At 41.5% G+C, this 15154-nt stretch overlaps 1 protein-coding gene across 2 annotated transcripts in view; it reads right to left on the reverse strand.

Annotated features, from left to right (window-relative positions):
* Positions 1 to 783: 783 nt before the first annotated feature.
* The window catches only part of LOC117523340 (exportin-5), a 43967-nt gene continuing 29596 nt past the window's right edge, over positions 784 to 15154 (reverse strand). For both annotated transcript variants that reach the window (XM_034184824.1, XM_034184826.1), the window contains 8 exons: positions 14428 to 14474; positions 10445 to 10548; positions 3164 to 3223; positions 2954 to 3075; positions 2755 to 2862; positions 2487 to 2624; positions 2125 to 2289; positions 784 to 1918 (listed from right to left, as the gene is read on the reverse strand). In XM_034184824.1, coding sequence (XP_034040715.1) covers positions 1769 to 1918; positions 2125 to 2289; positions 2487 to 2624; positions 2755 to 2862; positions 2954 to 3075; positions 3164 to 3223; positions 10445 to 10548; positions 14428 to 14474 — 894 coding nt within the window. In that variant the 3' untranslated portion in view covers positions 784 to 1768. The remainder of the gene's footprint in view (positions 1919 to 2124; positions 2290 to 2486; positions 2625 to 2754; positions 2863 to 2953; positions 3076 to 3163; positions 3224 to 10444; positions 10549 to 14427; positions 14475 to 15154) is intronic.

The raw sequence follows: 15154 nt of genomic DNA on the forward strand, positions 1-15154 counted from the left end.
AATTCCTCTGACTTCATGCCTGGTTTGTGCTCTGACGTGCACTGTCAACTGTGGGACCGTAGACAGGTGTGTTTCTTTTCAAATCATGTCCAATCAACTGAATTTACCCCAGGTGGACTCCAATTAAGCTGTAAAAACATCTCAAGGATGATCAGTGGAACCAGGATGAATACTTATGTACATGTGATTTAGGGTTTTTTAAATATGTATACACATTTGCGAAAAAGTTCTAAAAACTGTTTTCACATTGTCGTTATGAAGCATTGTGTGTAGAATTTTGAGGAAAAAATATTTCACCCATTTTGGAATAAGGCTATAACATAAAATGTGAAAACAGTGTAGCACTGTATAATTTCCAAATGCACTGTACAAAGTCGCTCCACTTTAAGAGCCTCTGTTAAGGAGCTGCACAAACTAAAAAGGATTATTGTTAATAAAATATCAATAAATAATTAGTAAAATAATTAATAAAAATCATCACAAGGAGAAGATTCATGAGGGAAGCCACCAAGATACCCATGATGACTTTATACATTATAAGCTTCTGTGGTGCCAAATGTATAAGCAGTGCATAGTGCAGCTTTCTTCTGTTTCATCACTAGTCATAGCTCCATGGTGAAGTGACACAAAGAAGGATTTTCTTGCAACCTTCTCACGCTCTGACTGCTGGGATTGGCTCCAGCCCCCCATGACCCTTAACTGGAGTAAGCAGTTGAAGATGAGTGAGTACATGAAATTCTGGCAAACTGTGCTTTCTGGCAAATTGCAGCAGAAATTTCATGTGTTCTTTTTAAGAACATCTTTCTCTGTGCCATGGCATCACAAAGTTGTGTAACTGGTGTTGCAACAGATGAAGGTTACGCTATGCAGTTTCTCCAATCAGCCATAGCTCCGTATACCACCGTCAGAGTTGTCATGGATGTCTTCCCTTGCCAACCTCATTCTTGCACATTCACTCAGTTTTTGTGAATGCCCACTTGACACAGATTTGTGACCAGAGTATCCTCTGTTTGATTTCCTGTCAAACAGACCAAAGCTGTTCCCGGTGTAAAGTTGAACGCCATGCATGGCAGCACCTTGACATCGGTGGGTCAATGTAAGGCATTCCTGCAAAGCACTTTGAGCATTTGAATCAAATGGAAAAGTGTTATATAAATGCAGTCCATTTATTCCCACTTTACCAGACAGCACCACACTGCAATGTGGTGTAAATGAGGCCGAGTGGTTAGCACTCTTGCTTCACAGCAAGAAGGTCCTGATATTTCACTTAACATTGAGGTACTATGTATATGAATAGCTGTAATTCCTAAATGGTTGGTGCAACATTTTTGTTAAACCCAATGACTTAAAGCTGAAAATCTACAATACAAACATGTTTTAATTTCAACTCTATCTTAGTGACGTACAAAGGCACAACTACAAAAATTACAGTTATCCAAATACTTATGGACCCAGCTGTATTTCACACACATCTCCTCATAATTTTAATATGCAAGGAATTGTAGAAGTGTGAAATAGAAGTTACAAGGAATCAGCTGTGTGATACCAGTAAAAATGACTGGTTGAAATACCTTTTAAAATAAAGTAATTCAACATGAGTAATAACGTTTTTAGTAGCACAATGAGGGCTAAAATCAAAGATGTCCTATTGAAAAACAAGACTGCTAACAGATGTTAAGCAGTGCAACACTGCCCAAACTGCAGAATAGTGTAGGCAACCCCAGTGTGTAGCAATAACTGTGAAGTCCATTAGAGGCCCTGAGTGTTCTTACAGGGCATCATTCTCTTGGGGGGAGAAGAGAGCCTCCAGACCTACGTTTCCACTCTGCATCACATCAGTCTCTGGCTTGGGCTTTTTAAAGAGAGACGGGAGATTCCGAATATGAACCTCCTTCCTAAACTGCTGGCACAGAGCTTTCTGTTGACAGAGCACAGGAAAAGTAAAATGTCAAAATATGGAGCAGGTGTGTATTTTTTGATAGCTAGCACAGAAGGAAGAACACAGGCAACAATCATACTGATGGGTAACGATGCAAGTAAATACTTATGATCACATCTAACAATCTGCCTGCAGTACAAAGCAGCAGAGAAGCAACTCCTACATGTGGCACAATGTGGTATTACCCCAACAGTTCCTGCAATGAGCTTCTTGAACTTCTCTTTCCTCTTCTTTTCCCCAACCTTCCGGGCATTGGCGTCCACCAGCTGTTGGTCGTACTGCTCCAGAGCTTCCAAACTGATGTTTGGGATTTGAGTCATCACCGCCTTCAGCTCCAAGTAGCGGGGCCGCTAGGAAGGACAGAGAAATTCAAATGCAGACACGCTGAAAAATTAAACGTGTATTCTCAGGATCATTCCCAGGTCACATTTAAAACTTAAAATGGGGGGGACAAACTCTTTTTTTTTCCCCCCAAGAAATTGGCTGAGCTGAGAATGGACCACATTGGGAGCAGATGAATGTGACAGATTTACATCATTAACCTCACCAGGTTGTCATAGACCAGCATGGCCAACTGACTGAGCGTTACGTTGCAGATCTCGTGCTGTCCGTGCACCTGAAGCCCCCTCAGGACACTTGTGTAGAACCATGTGACTGCCTCAGGGAGGAGGTTACCATCCACCACCTGAACCGACAACAGAATTAAAAGATTTTCAAGTACAGTTTGAGAAATAATTAGACATGCTCATATATTGTCATGAGACAAACAACCAAAGGATTAAAAGCAAACAAAATGCTTTGAATTAGTGCACTACCTGTCGTAAGAGAGTCCAGCACACCATGGAAGCAGTGCGGTGGCAGTTAGTCGCGTCCTTCCATGAGAGTGAGTTGAAGGAGATGGTCAAAAGAGTCATGTAGACGTTCTGGTCAAAGAGGAAAAAAAGAGAAAGCTGGAGTACAAACAGGCTAAAACACCATCCTCTGTGAGTCTTATGCTATGCAGCTCAAGCTGACCTCATCTTTCATTAGACACTTTCCCAGCTCGGTCAGCTCCTCTGTTGGCTGTGCAGAATTCCCCGTCTGCGCAGAAGGCGCCACCTCCACAATCTCCACTGACTCAGTTATCATGTCTTCTTCTACAAATACACATTTCATGCAAAACTGTGAGGAAACACTGGGAACTAAAGTGACTCTCAGATTCAGACTTTTTAAGTGGAGCCTTACCTTCTCCATCTTCCTTATTTGCTGCTGCTTCAGGCACTTTTTTAGAAATGCAGCTCACAGCTAGATGGGAAAATAAGAAAAAAAGTCCCATGAGTAATAAACTGAAGCACTCTGTTGAAGGACTAAAACACTTCATGCAGATGGGTACACAGCATTCTGTATTTTTTTTTTTTTAATATACAGGAATAGGACATCAACTGCTCATTTCTTGGGAAAAAATAACTTGAAGTTTTGAAAGCTGAAAGTAAACAAGTTTCAACCATCTAGCTGTCAGTTTGAGGTTTTGCTGAAGAATTCTGAGGTAGTCCTCCTTAATTATTCCATCCACATTGTGCACTGCACCTGTACCACTGGCAGCAAAACAGTCCTAGAGCATGATGCTACTACTACCACCACCATGTTTAACTGTTGGTAGTGTTTCTCTGGCCAGTGTGGCCAAACTATTCATTCTCTGTCTCATATAAGCATAAAACTTTCCTCTTAAAGGTTTTGGTCTTTTTGTTTATGTGATCAAATTCCAGTTGAGCTTGAAGGAGTCAATTTTTGAGCAGGAGCTTCTGTCTTGGATATGGCAATGTAAATCTTGAGTAACTGCAGACAGTGACACTGGTGTTCTAACAGATTTTATTTCACAGCAGGACTGTGGCTTGGTGGTTCCTGGGTCCTTCTTGACCATCTGAACCAATGTCGACTCAGCTTAAAGTTGGGACATCTTCTAGACCTTATCAAATTGATACACCACCCAAAAACCTGTACTTGTGTACTATTGTTTGAGCTGATCATCCTGGAATGTCCAGTTGTTTAGCATACCAGTATAGTATGAAATTATGTTTCTTCTTTAAAATCAAATTTATATCAACAGAACAGGTCTCAGCCTCACTATACTTAAATTCTGGGGCTGTTAGTGAGGCACAGGACTAGCTGCTGTTGACCACTTTAGTAATGTCTCTGCTTCCCTGTTGATTTACTGCTAGTGAACTAAAGCCCTAGGTGCTGTGATCTCTAGACAAACTATACTGCTCTTTATCTCTGTCCGAGGTTCTGGTGTTGCTTCCAGAGGACCAGACTAACCTGGCACTGGCATCTGATGTTTGCTATCACAAGTATTCAAGAGCTGAAATGAGAATCTGCATCAAGATGGATCATTTGTTCTTTAATAACTGAACCGTTTTTTCCTGATGTTTTGTAAAAACCTTGCAACTCTTAGAATGGCCCAAGCAGTGGGTCATCACTCTGAGTCTGGTCAGCTTGAGGTTTCTTCCTCAAAAACACCAGCGGGAGTTTTTGCTTACCACTGTTGCCTGTGCGTTTGCTCAGGGGGGTTGGTAAGGTTAGACCTTATCCGTGTGAAGCGCCTTGAGGCAGCACTGTTGTGCTTTGGTGCTATACGAGTATAATTAAAATCAATTGAACTGAGATGCTTAGACTTTGACCTGTGTGTCTGAGTCTGTTCAGTGATGCCAAACAAACCTTTTTCCCCAGTTGTAACTTGAGAGGACACAACAAATTACAGACATTTATGAACTTTCAGCATTATTGAATTAACAAGTGTTCTGAGAGCACAATATCCCCACGTGGCAAATGCTGCATTCTGATAACATTTAAAGGTATTTGACAGTTGATTTCAGAATGCAGACAAAAACTCATGAAACTGGCCGTGTCTAGGTTTGTTAATCAAGGACCATAACTCTGCTAAAATGTGTCAATCTTGCAGAATATGATAATATGCATATAACAAACTTATAACAAGGAATTGTACCAAGTTCCCAAAATTCCTACTAAAAACATGAGAGGAGTTGATTTTACAATGCACGCGCCCACCCACCCACTCATGAAACTGACCTAGTCTAGATTTGTTAATCAAGGGCCATAAATCTGGTGAAATGGGCCCAGCCCAACGTGAATGATATGATAATACGTGCATTACCAACCTATGACAAGGGCTTGTACCATGTTTCACGAAATTCCTCCTAAAAATGTTAGGGGAGTTGATTTCAGAATGATGGCACCCACTCATGAAACTGACGGAGTCAAGATTTGTTAATCAAAAGGCCATAACTCTGGTAAAATGGGCCCAACTTAAACAAAATGATAATATGCGTATTACCAACCCATGACCAGGGCTTGTACCAAGTTAAGTTGATTTCAGAATGCTTATACCCTGGGACAGACAGACTGATGGAAATTGCCACGACATAATCCCCCCTTCAGGACTTCGGCCGATCAAAACAGAATGGGTGTAAGCATTTTTTTGACCTTGTAATAATTTCAGAAAACCCCAAATAAATTAAAACCTCTACACTAAAATCCTGGGGTCCCCCATTCTTTAACCCTGAAAGAGTCACACAAAGAAATCATCAAAAACCCAATTATTGCCAAGACATTTACAGTATGTCTATGACAAGTTCATGAAAACTTTTGACCACACCTACAGTACAACCTTTCCACTACACCCTCAGAACAGATAACAGCTGTGCCCAATAGTTCAAACAATTGCACCTATGTTCTCAACTGAGCTTCAACATCTTCAGCTCTGGCACCTCCAGATCTGCCTCCTGTCTTTTTGTTAGTGCCACTGTCTCTAAGCGGTACAACATAGCTGGTCTCACTACCTCTACAGCAGGTCTTCAACCTGAGTCTGCGGCTGGGGAGTGTCCCCTCATTGTGGAAAACATCCTGCATTATTCCAGTTCCGAAGAAGTCTCGCCCTCGGGAGCTGAGTGACTACAGGCCAGTCGCGTTCACGTCCCACATGATGAAAACACTGGAGCGACTGGTTCTGCAGCTTGTGCGACCCCAAGTGCAGGCAGTGAGGGACCCTCTCCAGTTCGCCTACCAGGAGAGGGTGGGTGTTGAAGATGCTGTCCTCTACCTCCTGCACCGCGCCCTGACATACCTGGATGTGGGGGGATGCATTCTAAGGATGCTTTTCTTTGACTTCTCCTGTGCTTTTAATACAATACATCACGGCTGTGGACCCCCACCTCGTGCTCTGGATTTTGGATTATTTGACCAACCGGCCACAGTTTGTACGTGTGGGGGGGGTGTAGGTCCTCTACATTGACCTGCAGCACTGGAGTACCTCAGGGCACGGTGCTTTCACCCCTCCTCTTCACCCTCTACACTACAACTCCGACACATGTCACATGCAGAAGTTCTCAGATGACACCGCAATTGTGGCATGTATTTGGGGGGGGGTGAAGAGGGGGAGTATAGGAGGGTGGTGAGGGACTTTGTGGGATGGTGCCAGCAAAACAAGCTCCTGTTCAACACCACCAAAACAAAGGAAGTGGTGCTTGATATCAGGCGGGCGCCAGCCTCTCTGCAGCCCATCATAATTGACGGATCCGAGGTGGAGGTGGTTTCCACCTATAGGTACCTTGGCCTGCAGCTGGATAACAGCCTGAGCTGGGCAGCTAATATGGATGCTGTGTATAAGAATGAACAGAGTAGAATGTACTTTCTTAGGAGGCTGGCTTCATTCAGGGTCTGCTCCAAGTTATTGTACATGTTCTATCAGTCCATCGTGTCTAGTGTTCTTTTCTACACCATTGTGTGTTGGGGGGGCGGTGTGAGGAAGGAGGACATTCTGAGGCTGAATCGGCTCATTAAAAAAGCAGGCTCTGTGGTGGGACTGTGTCTGGACCCTGTGGAGAGGGTGCTGGAGCGGAGAACAGTCTCCAAGATCAGGGCAGTCCTGTCCAATCAGAGCCACCCCCAAGAACTCTGTGATATCCAAGCAGGGGAGCGCCTTCAGTTCCAGATTCCTCTCCCTCAAATGCTCTACTGACAGACTGAAGAACTCTTTTGTCCCTCGGGCCATCAGGCTGTATAATATAGCCACATCAGCCAGGGGCAGCAGACGGGGGCTATAAATGCCTAAACAGTGTCAGGTGCCTTGACTCCTGTCACTTGTTGCACTTTATATACTGTTTTTGTACTATTTATTTATTAACTTGTCTCTGTGCTGTTTTTAATCATTAACTTATTTTTTTTAACTTGTGTAACTTTTATATGTATGAATGAGAACGACAGACGCCACACAATTTCCCTCGGGATTAATAAAGTATTTATCTATCTATCTACTGTCTTGTAGACTTTCCCCTTCACTCTTGCTGATATTCTTCGGTCACAAATCACTCCTGCCACCTTTCTCCACCCACTCCACCCTGCCTGCACTCTCTTCTTCACCTCTTTACCACATTCTCCATTACTTTGAACAGTTGACCCCAAATATTTAAACTCATCTACTTTAACCACTTCTACTCCTTGTAACTGCACTATTCCCATTCACACACATGTACTCAGTCTTGCTTCTACTGATTTTCATTCCCCTTCTCTCCAAAGCATATCTCCACCTCTCCAGACTAGACTCAAGTTGCTCTCTACTCTCACTACAGATCACAATGTCATCTGCAAACATCATAGTCCATGGGGACGCCTGTCTGATCTCATCCGTCAACCTGTCCATCACCACTGCAAAGAAGAACGGACTCAGAGCTGATCCTTGGTGTAATCCCACCTCCACCTTGAATGAGTCTGTCGTTCCGACTGCGCATCTCACCGCTGTCACACTATTCTTGTACATGTCCTGCACTACCCTAACATACTTCTCTGCCACTCCAGACTTCCTCATACAATACCACAGCTCTTCTCTTGGCACCCTATCATAAGCTTTAACTAAGTCCACAAACACACAATGTAACTCTTTCTGGCCTTCTCTGTACTTCAACAGTATTCTCAGAGCAAACACTGCATCTGTAGTGCTCTTTCTCGGCATGAAACCATATTGCTGCTCACAGATCTTCAACTGTTTTCTAAGTCTAGCTTCTACTACTCTTTCCCATAACTTCATGCTGTGGCAGATCAACTTTATGCCTCTGTAGTTACTGCAGCTCTGCACATCACCCTTGTTCTTGAAAAGAGTAACCAGCACACTTCGTCTCCACTCCTCAGGCATCCTCTCACTTTCCAAGATTTTATTAAACAATCTGGTTAGAAACTCTGCCATCTCTCCTAGACATTTCCATGCCTCCACTGGAATGTCATCTGGACCAACTGCCTTTCCACTCTTCATCCTCTTCATAGCAGCCCTCACTTCTTCCTTACTAATCTCTTGTACTTCCTGATTTACTCTCACCACATCATCCAGCCTTTTCTCTCGCTCATTTTCTTCATTCATCAGCTCTTCAAAATATTCCCTCCACCTTCTCAGCACACACTCCTCACTTGTCAGCACATTACCATGTGCATCTTTTACCACCCTAACCTGCTGCACATCCTTTCCAGCTCTGTCCCTTTGTCTGGCCAATCGGTACAAGTCCTTTTCTCCTTCCTTACTATTCAACTTCTTGTACAGCTCACAATATGCCTTTTCTTTCGCTTTGCCACTTCTCTTTTCGCCTTACGCTGCATCTCTCCGACTATCCCAAAACTTTTTCGCCAACCTCTTTCTCCTTATGCTTTCCTGGACCTCTTCATTCCACCACCATGTCTCCTTGTCTTCCTTCCACTGCCCAGATGTCATACCCAGTACTGTCCTAGCTGTCTCCCTCACCACATCTGCAGTACTTCTCCAGTTGTCCAAAATTGCTTCCCCTCCAACCAGTGCTTCTCTCACCTGCTCTCTAAATTTCACACAACAGTCTTCCTCCTTCAGCTTCCACCATCTGATCGTTTGTTGAGCTCTCACTCTCCTCTTCTTACCTCTAAAGTCATCCTACAAACAACCATCCTATGCTGTCTAACGACACTCTCTCCTGCCACCACCTTACAGTCTCTGATTTCTTTTAGCTTGCATCTCCTATAAAGAATGTAGTCCACCTGTGTGTACCTTCCTCCACTTTTATATGTTACCCTGTGCTCCTCTCTTTTCTTAAAGTAGGTATTCACCACAGCCATTTCCATCCTTTTTGCAAAATCAAATACCATCTGTCCTTCCCGATTCCTGTCCTTGATACCATATCTACCCATTACTTCCTCATCACCTCTGTTTCCTTCACCAACATGCGCATTGAAATCAGCTTCTCTCACCACTCTTTCATGCTTGGGCACACTCTCCACCACCTCATCTAACACACTCCAGAAATCTTCTTTCTCCTTCATCTCACAACCTACCTGTGGGGCACATGCACTGATGATATTCATAATTACCCCTTCAATTTCCAAATTCACACTCATCACCCTGTCAGACACTGGCTCAACCTCCAACACACTTTTAACATACTCTTTTAAAATGACCCCAACACCATTTCTCTTCTGTCCTCACCATGGTACAACTTGTACCCACCCTAAATATTTTTTAAATTTATTGAAGTTGATTAAAGGCCCATTGTAAAAATAAATTAATTTTGGGACCCCCAACTTATCGTAAAAAGGAAAAAGAGTTTTCACAATGTTTTTCTCATCTCCGTGATTTACCAGTGACAACGTCATCAGTGTGGACTGGTAGAAGCTGCATGACAACATCAGGTTGAGGGTTTGCAGTCAGAGTTGCAGCAAAGAGTCACACCGTAACCGACTCAGTCAATGGATTAGAATGAATTTAATTAATGATTTGTCTGATAACAAAAATAGCCTAATATGTTGGTTTTTGGTGGATTTCAAGCTCTAATGGAATGAGTGGACAAACAGACTGCTGGTGTGCAGCGCTTCTGGACTTGAACAGAAGACTGAAAAATGACAGGTCCTCACATCACCGCCTGCAGTCTGCTGCAACAATTTTTTTGCTGCTGACATGAGAGAGCAGCTTAATGTTGAATGGATGTCCACTGGCAAGCTACCAACAAGTACAGGACAAAACAAACATGCAACTGTCAAGAAAGTTCTCTGATGTCCAAGTTTTTAGCGTGCACATAACTCTCCGACGGACTTGCTAGACATCAATTGACAACACATTTAATGAATGAGAAATGGATTGATGAGTTATTTGGGATTTATTCTTTAATTGTGATCAAATCAGAAATTTGAAATGGGCGTTCCCTTGAACATAATACTGGTACATGCTCATGCATCAGCCCACTCCCTCATCAGGCAGAATTTCACAGAACACCGTGGACACTCAAATATGGTAATTCCACTTTGGTTTAAAATGTTTAACCATCACATGAACATCAACTTTCAAGCAACAAACTAATACTTAAATTAAAAGGAATGCAGACAAAATGTGCTTTGATCTAATGGTTTAACAAGGTAAGAATTCAAGTGCAGCACTCTGAAAACCAACTGTGACATAAACGTATGGTAAGTGAATGTTAACAAGGCAGAGACACTTGAACTTACTGAGAAGGTCTATCACCTCCCTGGTGAGCAATCGTACCAGCTGCTCTTCTATCATCTCCTGAGTCACCTCCCGCTCCTCACACACGGCCTCCTCATCTTCACCACTAAAATAAAAATAATGTTCACATCACATTTGCAGCTTACATGCACTAAGGCACCAATAAACCGGGAAACGTTATAAATACTTCCTCTTGACAAATGCTCTCTCTCTCTGGCATACACACGTTAAACTGTATTGTGTCATATTAATAGTTTGTGAATTTCTAAATCACTTTTAAAACAGTTAACTCTTTTGGTGAAGTCATTACATTAGAATTAAATACACATTCAGTAGTGTTCAGAATAATAGTAGTGCTATGTGACCAAAAGATTAATCCAGGTTTTGAGTATATTTCTTATTGTTACATGGGAAACAAGGTACCAGTAGATTCTCACAAATCCAACAGGACCAAGCATTCATGATATGCACACTCTTAAGGCTATGAAACTGGGCTATTAGTAAAAAAAAGTAGAAAAGTGGGTGTTCACAATAATAGTAGTATGACATTCAGTCAGTGAGTTCATCAATTTTGTGGACCAAACAGGAGTGAATCAGGTGTCCCCTATGTAAGGATGAAGCCAGCACATGTTGAACATGCTTTTCTCTTTAAAAGCCTGAAGAAAATGGGACGTTCAAGACATTGTTCAGGAGAACAGCGTAGTTTGATTAAAAAGTTGATTGGAGAGGGGAAAACTTATACGCAGGTGGAAAAAATTATAGGCTGTTCATCTACAATGATCTCCAATGCTTTAAAATGGACAAAAAAAAAAAAAAAAGACACGTGGAAGAAAATGGAGAGAAGAATAACCAGAATGGCAAAGGCTCACCCACTGATCAGCTCCAGGATGATCAAAGACAGTCTGGAGTTACCTGTAAGTGCTGTGACATTTAGAAGACGCCTGTGTGAAGCTAATTTATTTGCAAGAATCCCCCTTAAAGTCCCTCTGTTAAATAAAAGACGTGCAGAAGAGGTTACAATTTGCCAAAGAACACATCAACTGGCCTAAAGAGAAATGGAGGAATATTTTGTGGACTGATGAGAGAAAAATTGTTCTTTTTGGGTCCAAGGGCTGCAGACAGTTTGTGAGACGACTCCCAAACTCTGAATTCAAGCCACAGTTCACAGTGAAAACAGTGAAGCATGGTGGTGCAAGCATGATATGGGCATGTTTCTCCTACTATGGTGTTGGGCCTATATATCGCATACCAGGTATCATGGATTAGTTTGGATATGTCAAAATACTTGAAGAGGTCATGTTGCCTTATGCTGAAGAGGACATGCCCTTGAAATGGGTGTTTCAATAAGACAATGACCCCAAGTACACTAGTAAAGAAGCAAAATCTTGGTTCCAAACCAACAAAATTAATGCCTCACAGATGTGAAGAAATCATGAAAAACTGTGGTTATACACCTAAATACTAGTTTAGTGATTCACAGGATTGCTAAAAAAGCAGTTTGGACATAATAGTTTTGAGTTTGTAGCGTCAACAGCTTATTTGATGCTACAAATAAGCTGTTGACGCTACAAATCTTATTTGACTGATCTGGTGGAACTCTACATGCCGGCCCAGGCTTTGCGGTCGCAGGATGCGGGACTTCTCTGTGTTCCCAGGGTGAAGAAGAAGTCAGCAGGTCAAAGAGCCTTTTCGTATCGTGCACCCACCCTGTGGAACAGTCTTCCTGCGACCGTGAGGCAGTCTGAGTCCGTGGACATTTTTAAGTCAAGACTCAAAACCTATTTTTTTTTCCTCTTTCTTATGGATAGTTTTTATTTTTATTTGTTTTATTCTTTTACTTCTGTTTTTATTTATGTATTTGAATTTTTTTTATTCATTTTAATTATTTATTCAATTTTATGTTGACTTGTTTTATGTAAGGCGCCTTGAGACAGCTTTTGCTGTGATTTGGCGCATTATAAGCTAATTAAATTAAATTAAACAGCAGATGCTACTATTATTGTGAACACCCCCTTTTCTTTTTTACTAATAGCCCAATTTCATGGCCTTAAGAGTGTGCATATCATGAATGCTTGGTCTTGTTGGATTTGTGAGAATCTACTGGTACCTTGTTCCCATGTAACAATAAGAAATATACTCAAAACCTGGATTAATCTTTTTAGTCACAGAACACTACTATTATTCTGAACACTACTGTACATTAGACTATAATCAAGACAATGTGGTAGACATGTCCTGCCTCATAGCAAAGCACAATTTTTTTGTTTGTTTTTGTAAATATACATGTTCATTTGATCATCCATGTTGGAAACAAGCTGAGGGGGAACTTGACATGTGGCTCAAAAACATTCAATTACTAACATGGTCAATTTTATTATATTATAGAAAGAGCAGCATGGTGGCCAAATGGTCAGTGCACTTGCTTCCAAAACAGACTGTTCTTAGCTACAGTGGTGATTTTCCATGCAATGTGGAGTTATGTGAGGAAGGGCATCCACTGTAAACCTTGTCTAAACAACATGCACATCCATATCTGATCCATTATTGTGAGCCCAAAGTAAAAGGAGAAACCAAAAGATATAATATTATTAAAATAAATGAATTAAAAAAAAATCCTAATAAGCATTATCTCAAAAGAAGTGAACACTAGTTTCCATGGAGTTATCATATCCTGCCAACTGTTTGTATGATCTTTGTATCATCACTTGTACCCACTTGTGTGATGAAGACATTTAGCTCCTGCCATTTGTTTCTCAAAAATAGACAATTTTATTAATATGGGAAATCTTCCTTCCAAAACAAACTCCACTTTTCCCTTTACAACTTGAGTCATACAACACAATCAGAAGACAGGGAAAATTATAAAATCTTTTCAAGAAACCATGGAATCTCTTTAAAAACACACACCATACACACACACACACACACACGAGGTCTATTAGAAAAGTATCCGACCTTATTTTTTTCAAAAAACCATATGGATTTGAATCACGTGTGATTGCGTCAGACAAGCTTGAACCCTCGTGCGCATGTATGAATTTTTCCACGCCTGTCGGTTGCGTCATTCGCCTGTGAGCAGGCTTTGACTGATGAGTGGTCCAGCCCCCTCGTCGTCATTTCATTGCCAGGAAATGGCGGAATGATTTGGGCTTTTTTTCCATCAGAATTTTTTCAGAAACTGTTAGAGACAGGCAGCTGGAAACCATTAGAAAAATTTATCTGGCTTTCGGTGAAAATGTTACGGGCTTGGTAGAGATTAAGAAGTGTTACTGTCGCTTTAAGGACGGCCCCAGTAACGAATTCATCATGACGCGCGAAGCCTCCGCTCGGCTTTCCATGACAAAATCTCTTGTTAAAAGTGAAATCTGACGGAAAATGGTTGATGTCCAGCTCTTGTGATAACCAGAGAAATGGCACACGATGGTCACGGATCCAGACAGCCATCCGTTTAGAAATGAAATGGTCGTTCAGCCTGTAGATGGCGGCTTCGGAGCGCGGCATGCCCCACAGCCGCTGGGGGCCGTCCTTAAAGCGACAGTAACACTCCTTATTCTCTACCAAGCCCGTAACATTTTCACCGAAAGCCAGATAAATTTTTCTAATGGTTTCTAGCTACCAGTCTCTAACAGTTTCTGAAAAAATTCTGATGGAAAAAAAGCCCAAATCATTCCGCCATTTCCTGGCAATGAAATGACGACGAGAGGGGTGGACCACTCCTCACTCAAAGCCTGCTCACAGGCGAATGACGCAACCGACAGGCGTGGAAAAACTCACGCATGCGCACGAGGGTTCAAGCTTGTCTGACGCAATCACATGTGATTCAAATCCATATGGTTTTTGAAAAAAATAATAAGGTCGGATACTTTTCTAATAGGCCTCATATATATATATATATATATATATATATATATATATATATATATATATATATTTTTTTTTTTACACAGAAAGAATTAACACACAAGAATAATAACTTACAACTTACTTAACAGAAAAACTCTGATTGATGACATGCCACTTCATGTTGAGTCTCTGTAGAACAAAGCAGAGACAGAACTTTAAATACCAATACAACAATACAACAACTGAAGGTGCCCTGACACAAGCATGTTTTTGATTCATGGAACAGCATGACCTGTGTCGTGACCAGTGGTGGGCACAGATACCCAAAAAATGAACTTCGATAACAGATAATAAGATAACTGAAAAGTTTTCTTTGATAAAGTTAAAACGATAAACCACCCAAAAATGTATCGGAAGTTACAGATAACCGATAACTGATATATTCCAGTATTGTCTCCGGTACACTTGCAACTACTAACAAGCTGACCACAGACCCAAATAATGAGTCAGCACTTCTGTCTTTGAGTGTCCTGCCCCCTGCTGGAAGCTCCACTTTACTACATGGCTTCCAGCAATCAATTACAACGCCGCCGTCAGGCCGAGGTCTTGGAAAATAAAGCAGTGCTGAGTTATGGTTTGGTGTATAAATAAAATGAATACTGATAGAATAACTCCATTAATGTCAATTCTGTCATTTGTGCAAAGTTAAGATATAACATATATCTTTTAATGTTGAATAATGCACTAATTCTTAAGTTTTGTAACAAACACAGACAGATGGCATTCTGGGTAAAATGTGTCTCCACTCACTGATTGTTTGACTCATTCATTCTATGTAAAAATGTGTTGGCGTTTACAGATAAATGTGC

This window comes from Thalassophryne amazonica, chromosome 13 (assembly GCF_902500255.1).
Source record: "Thalassophryne amazonica chromosome 13, fThaAma1.1, whole genome shotgun sequence".
In the NCBI taxonomy this organism is placed as follows: Eukaryota; Metazoa; Chordata; class Actinopteri; order Batrachoidiformes; family Batrachoididae; genus Thalassophryne; species Thalassophryne amazonica.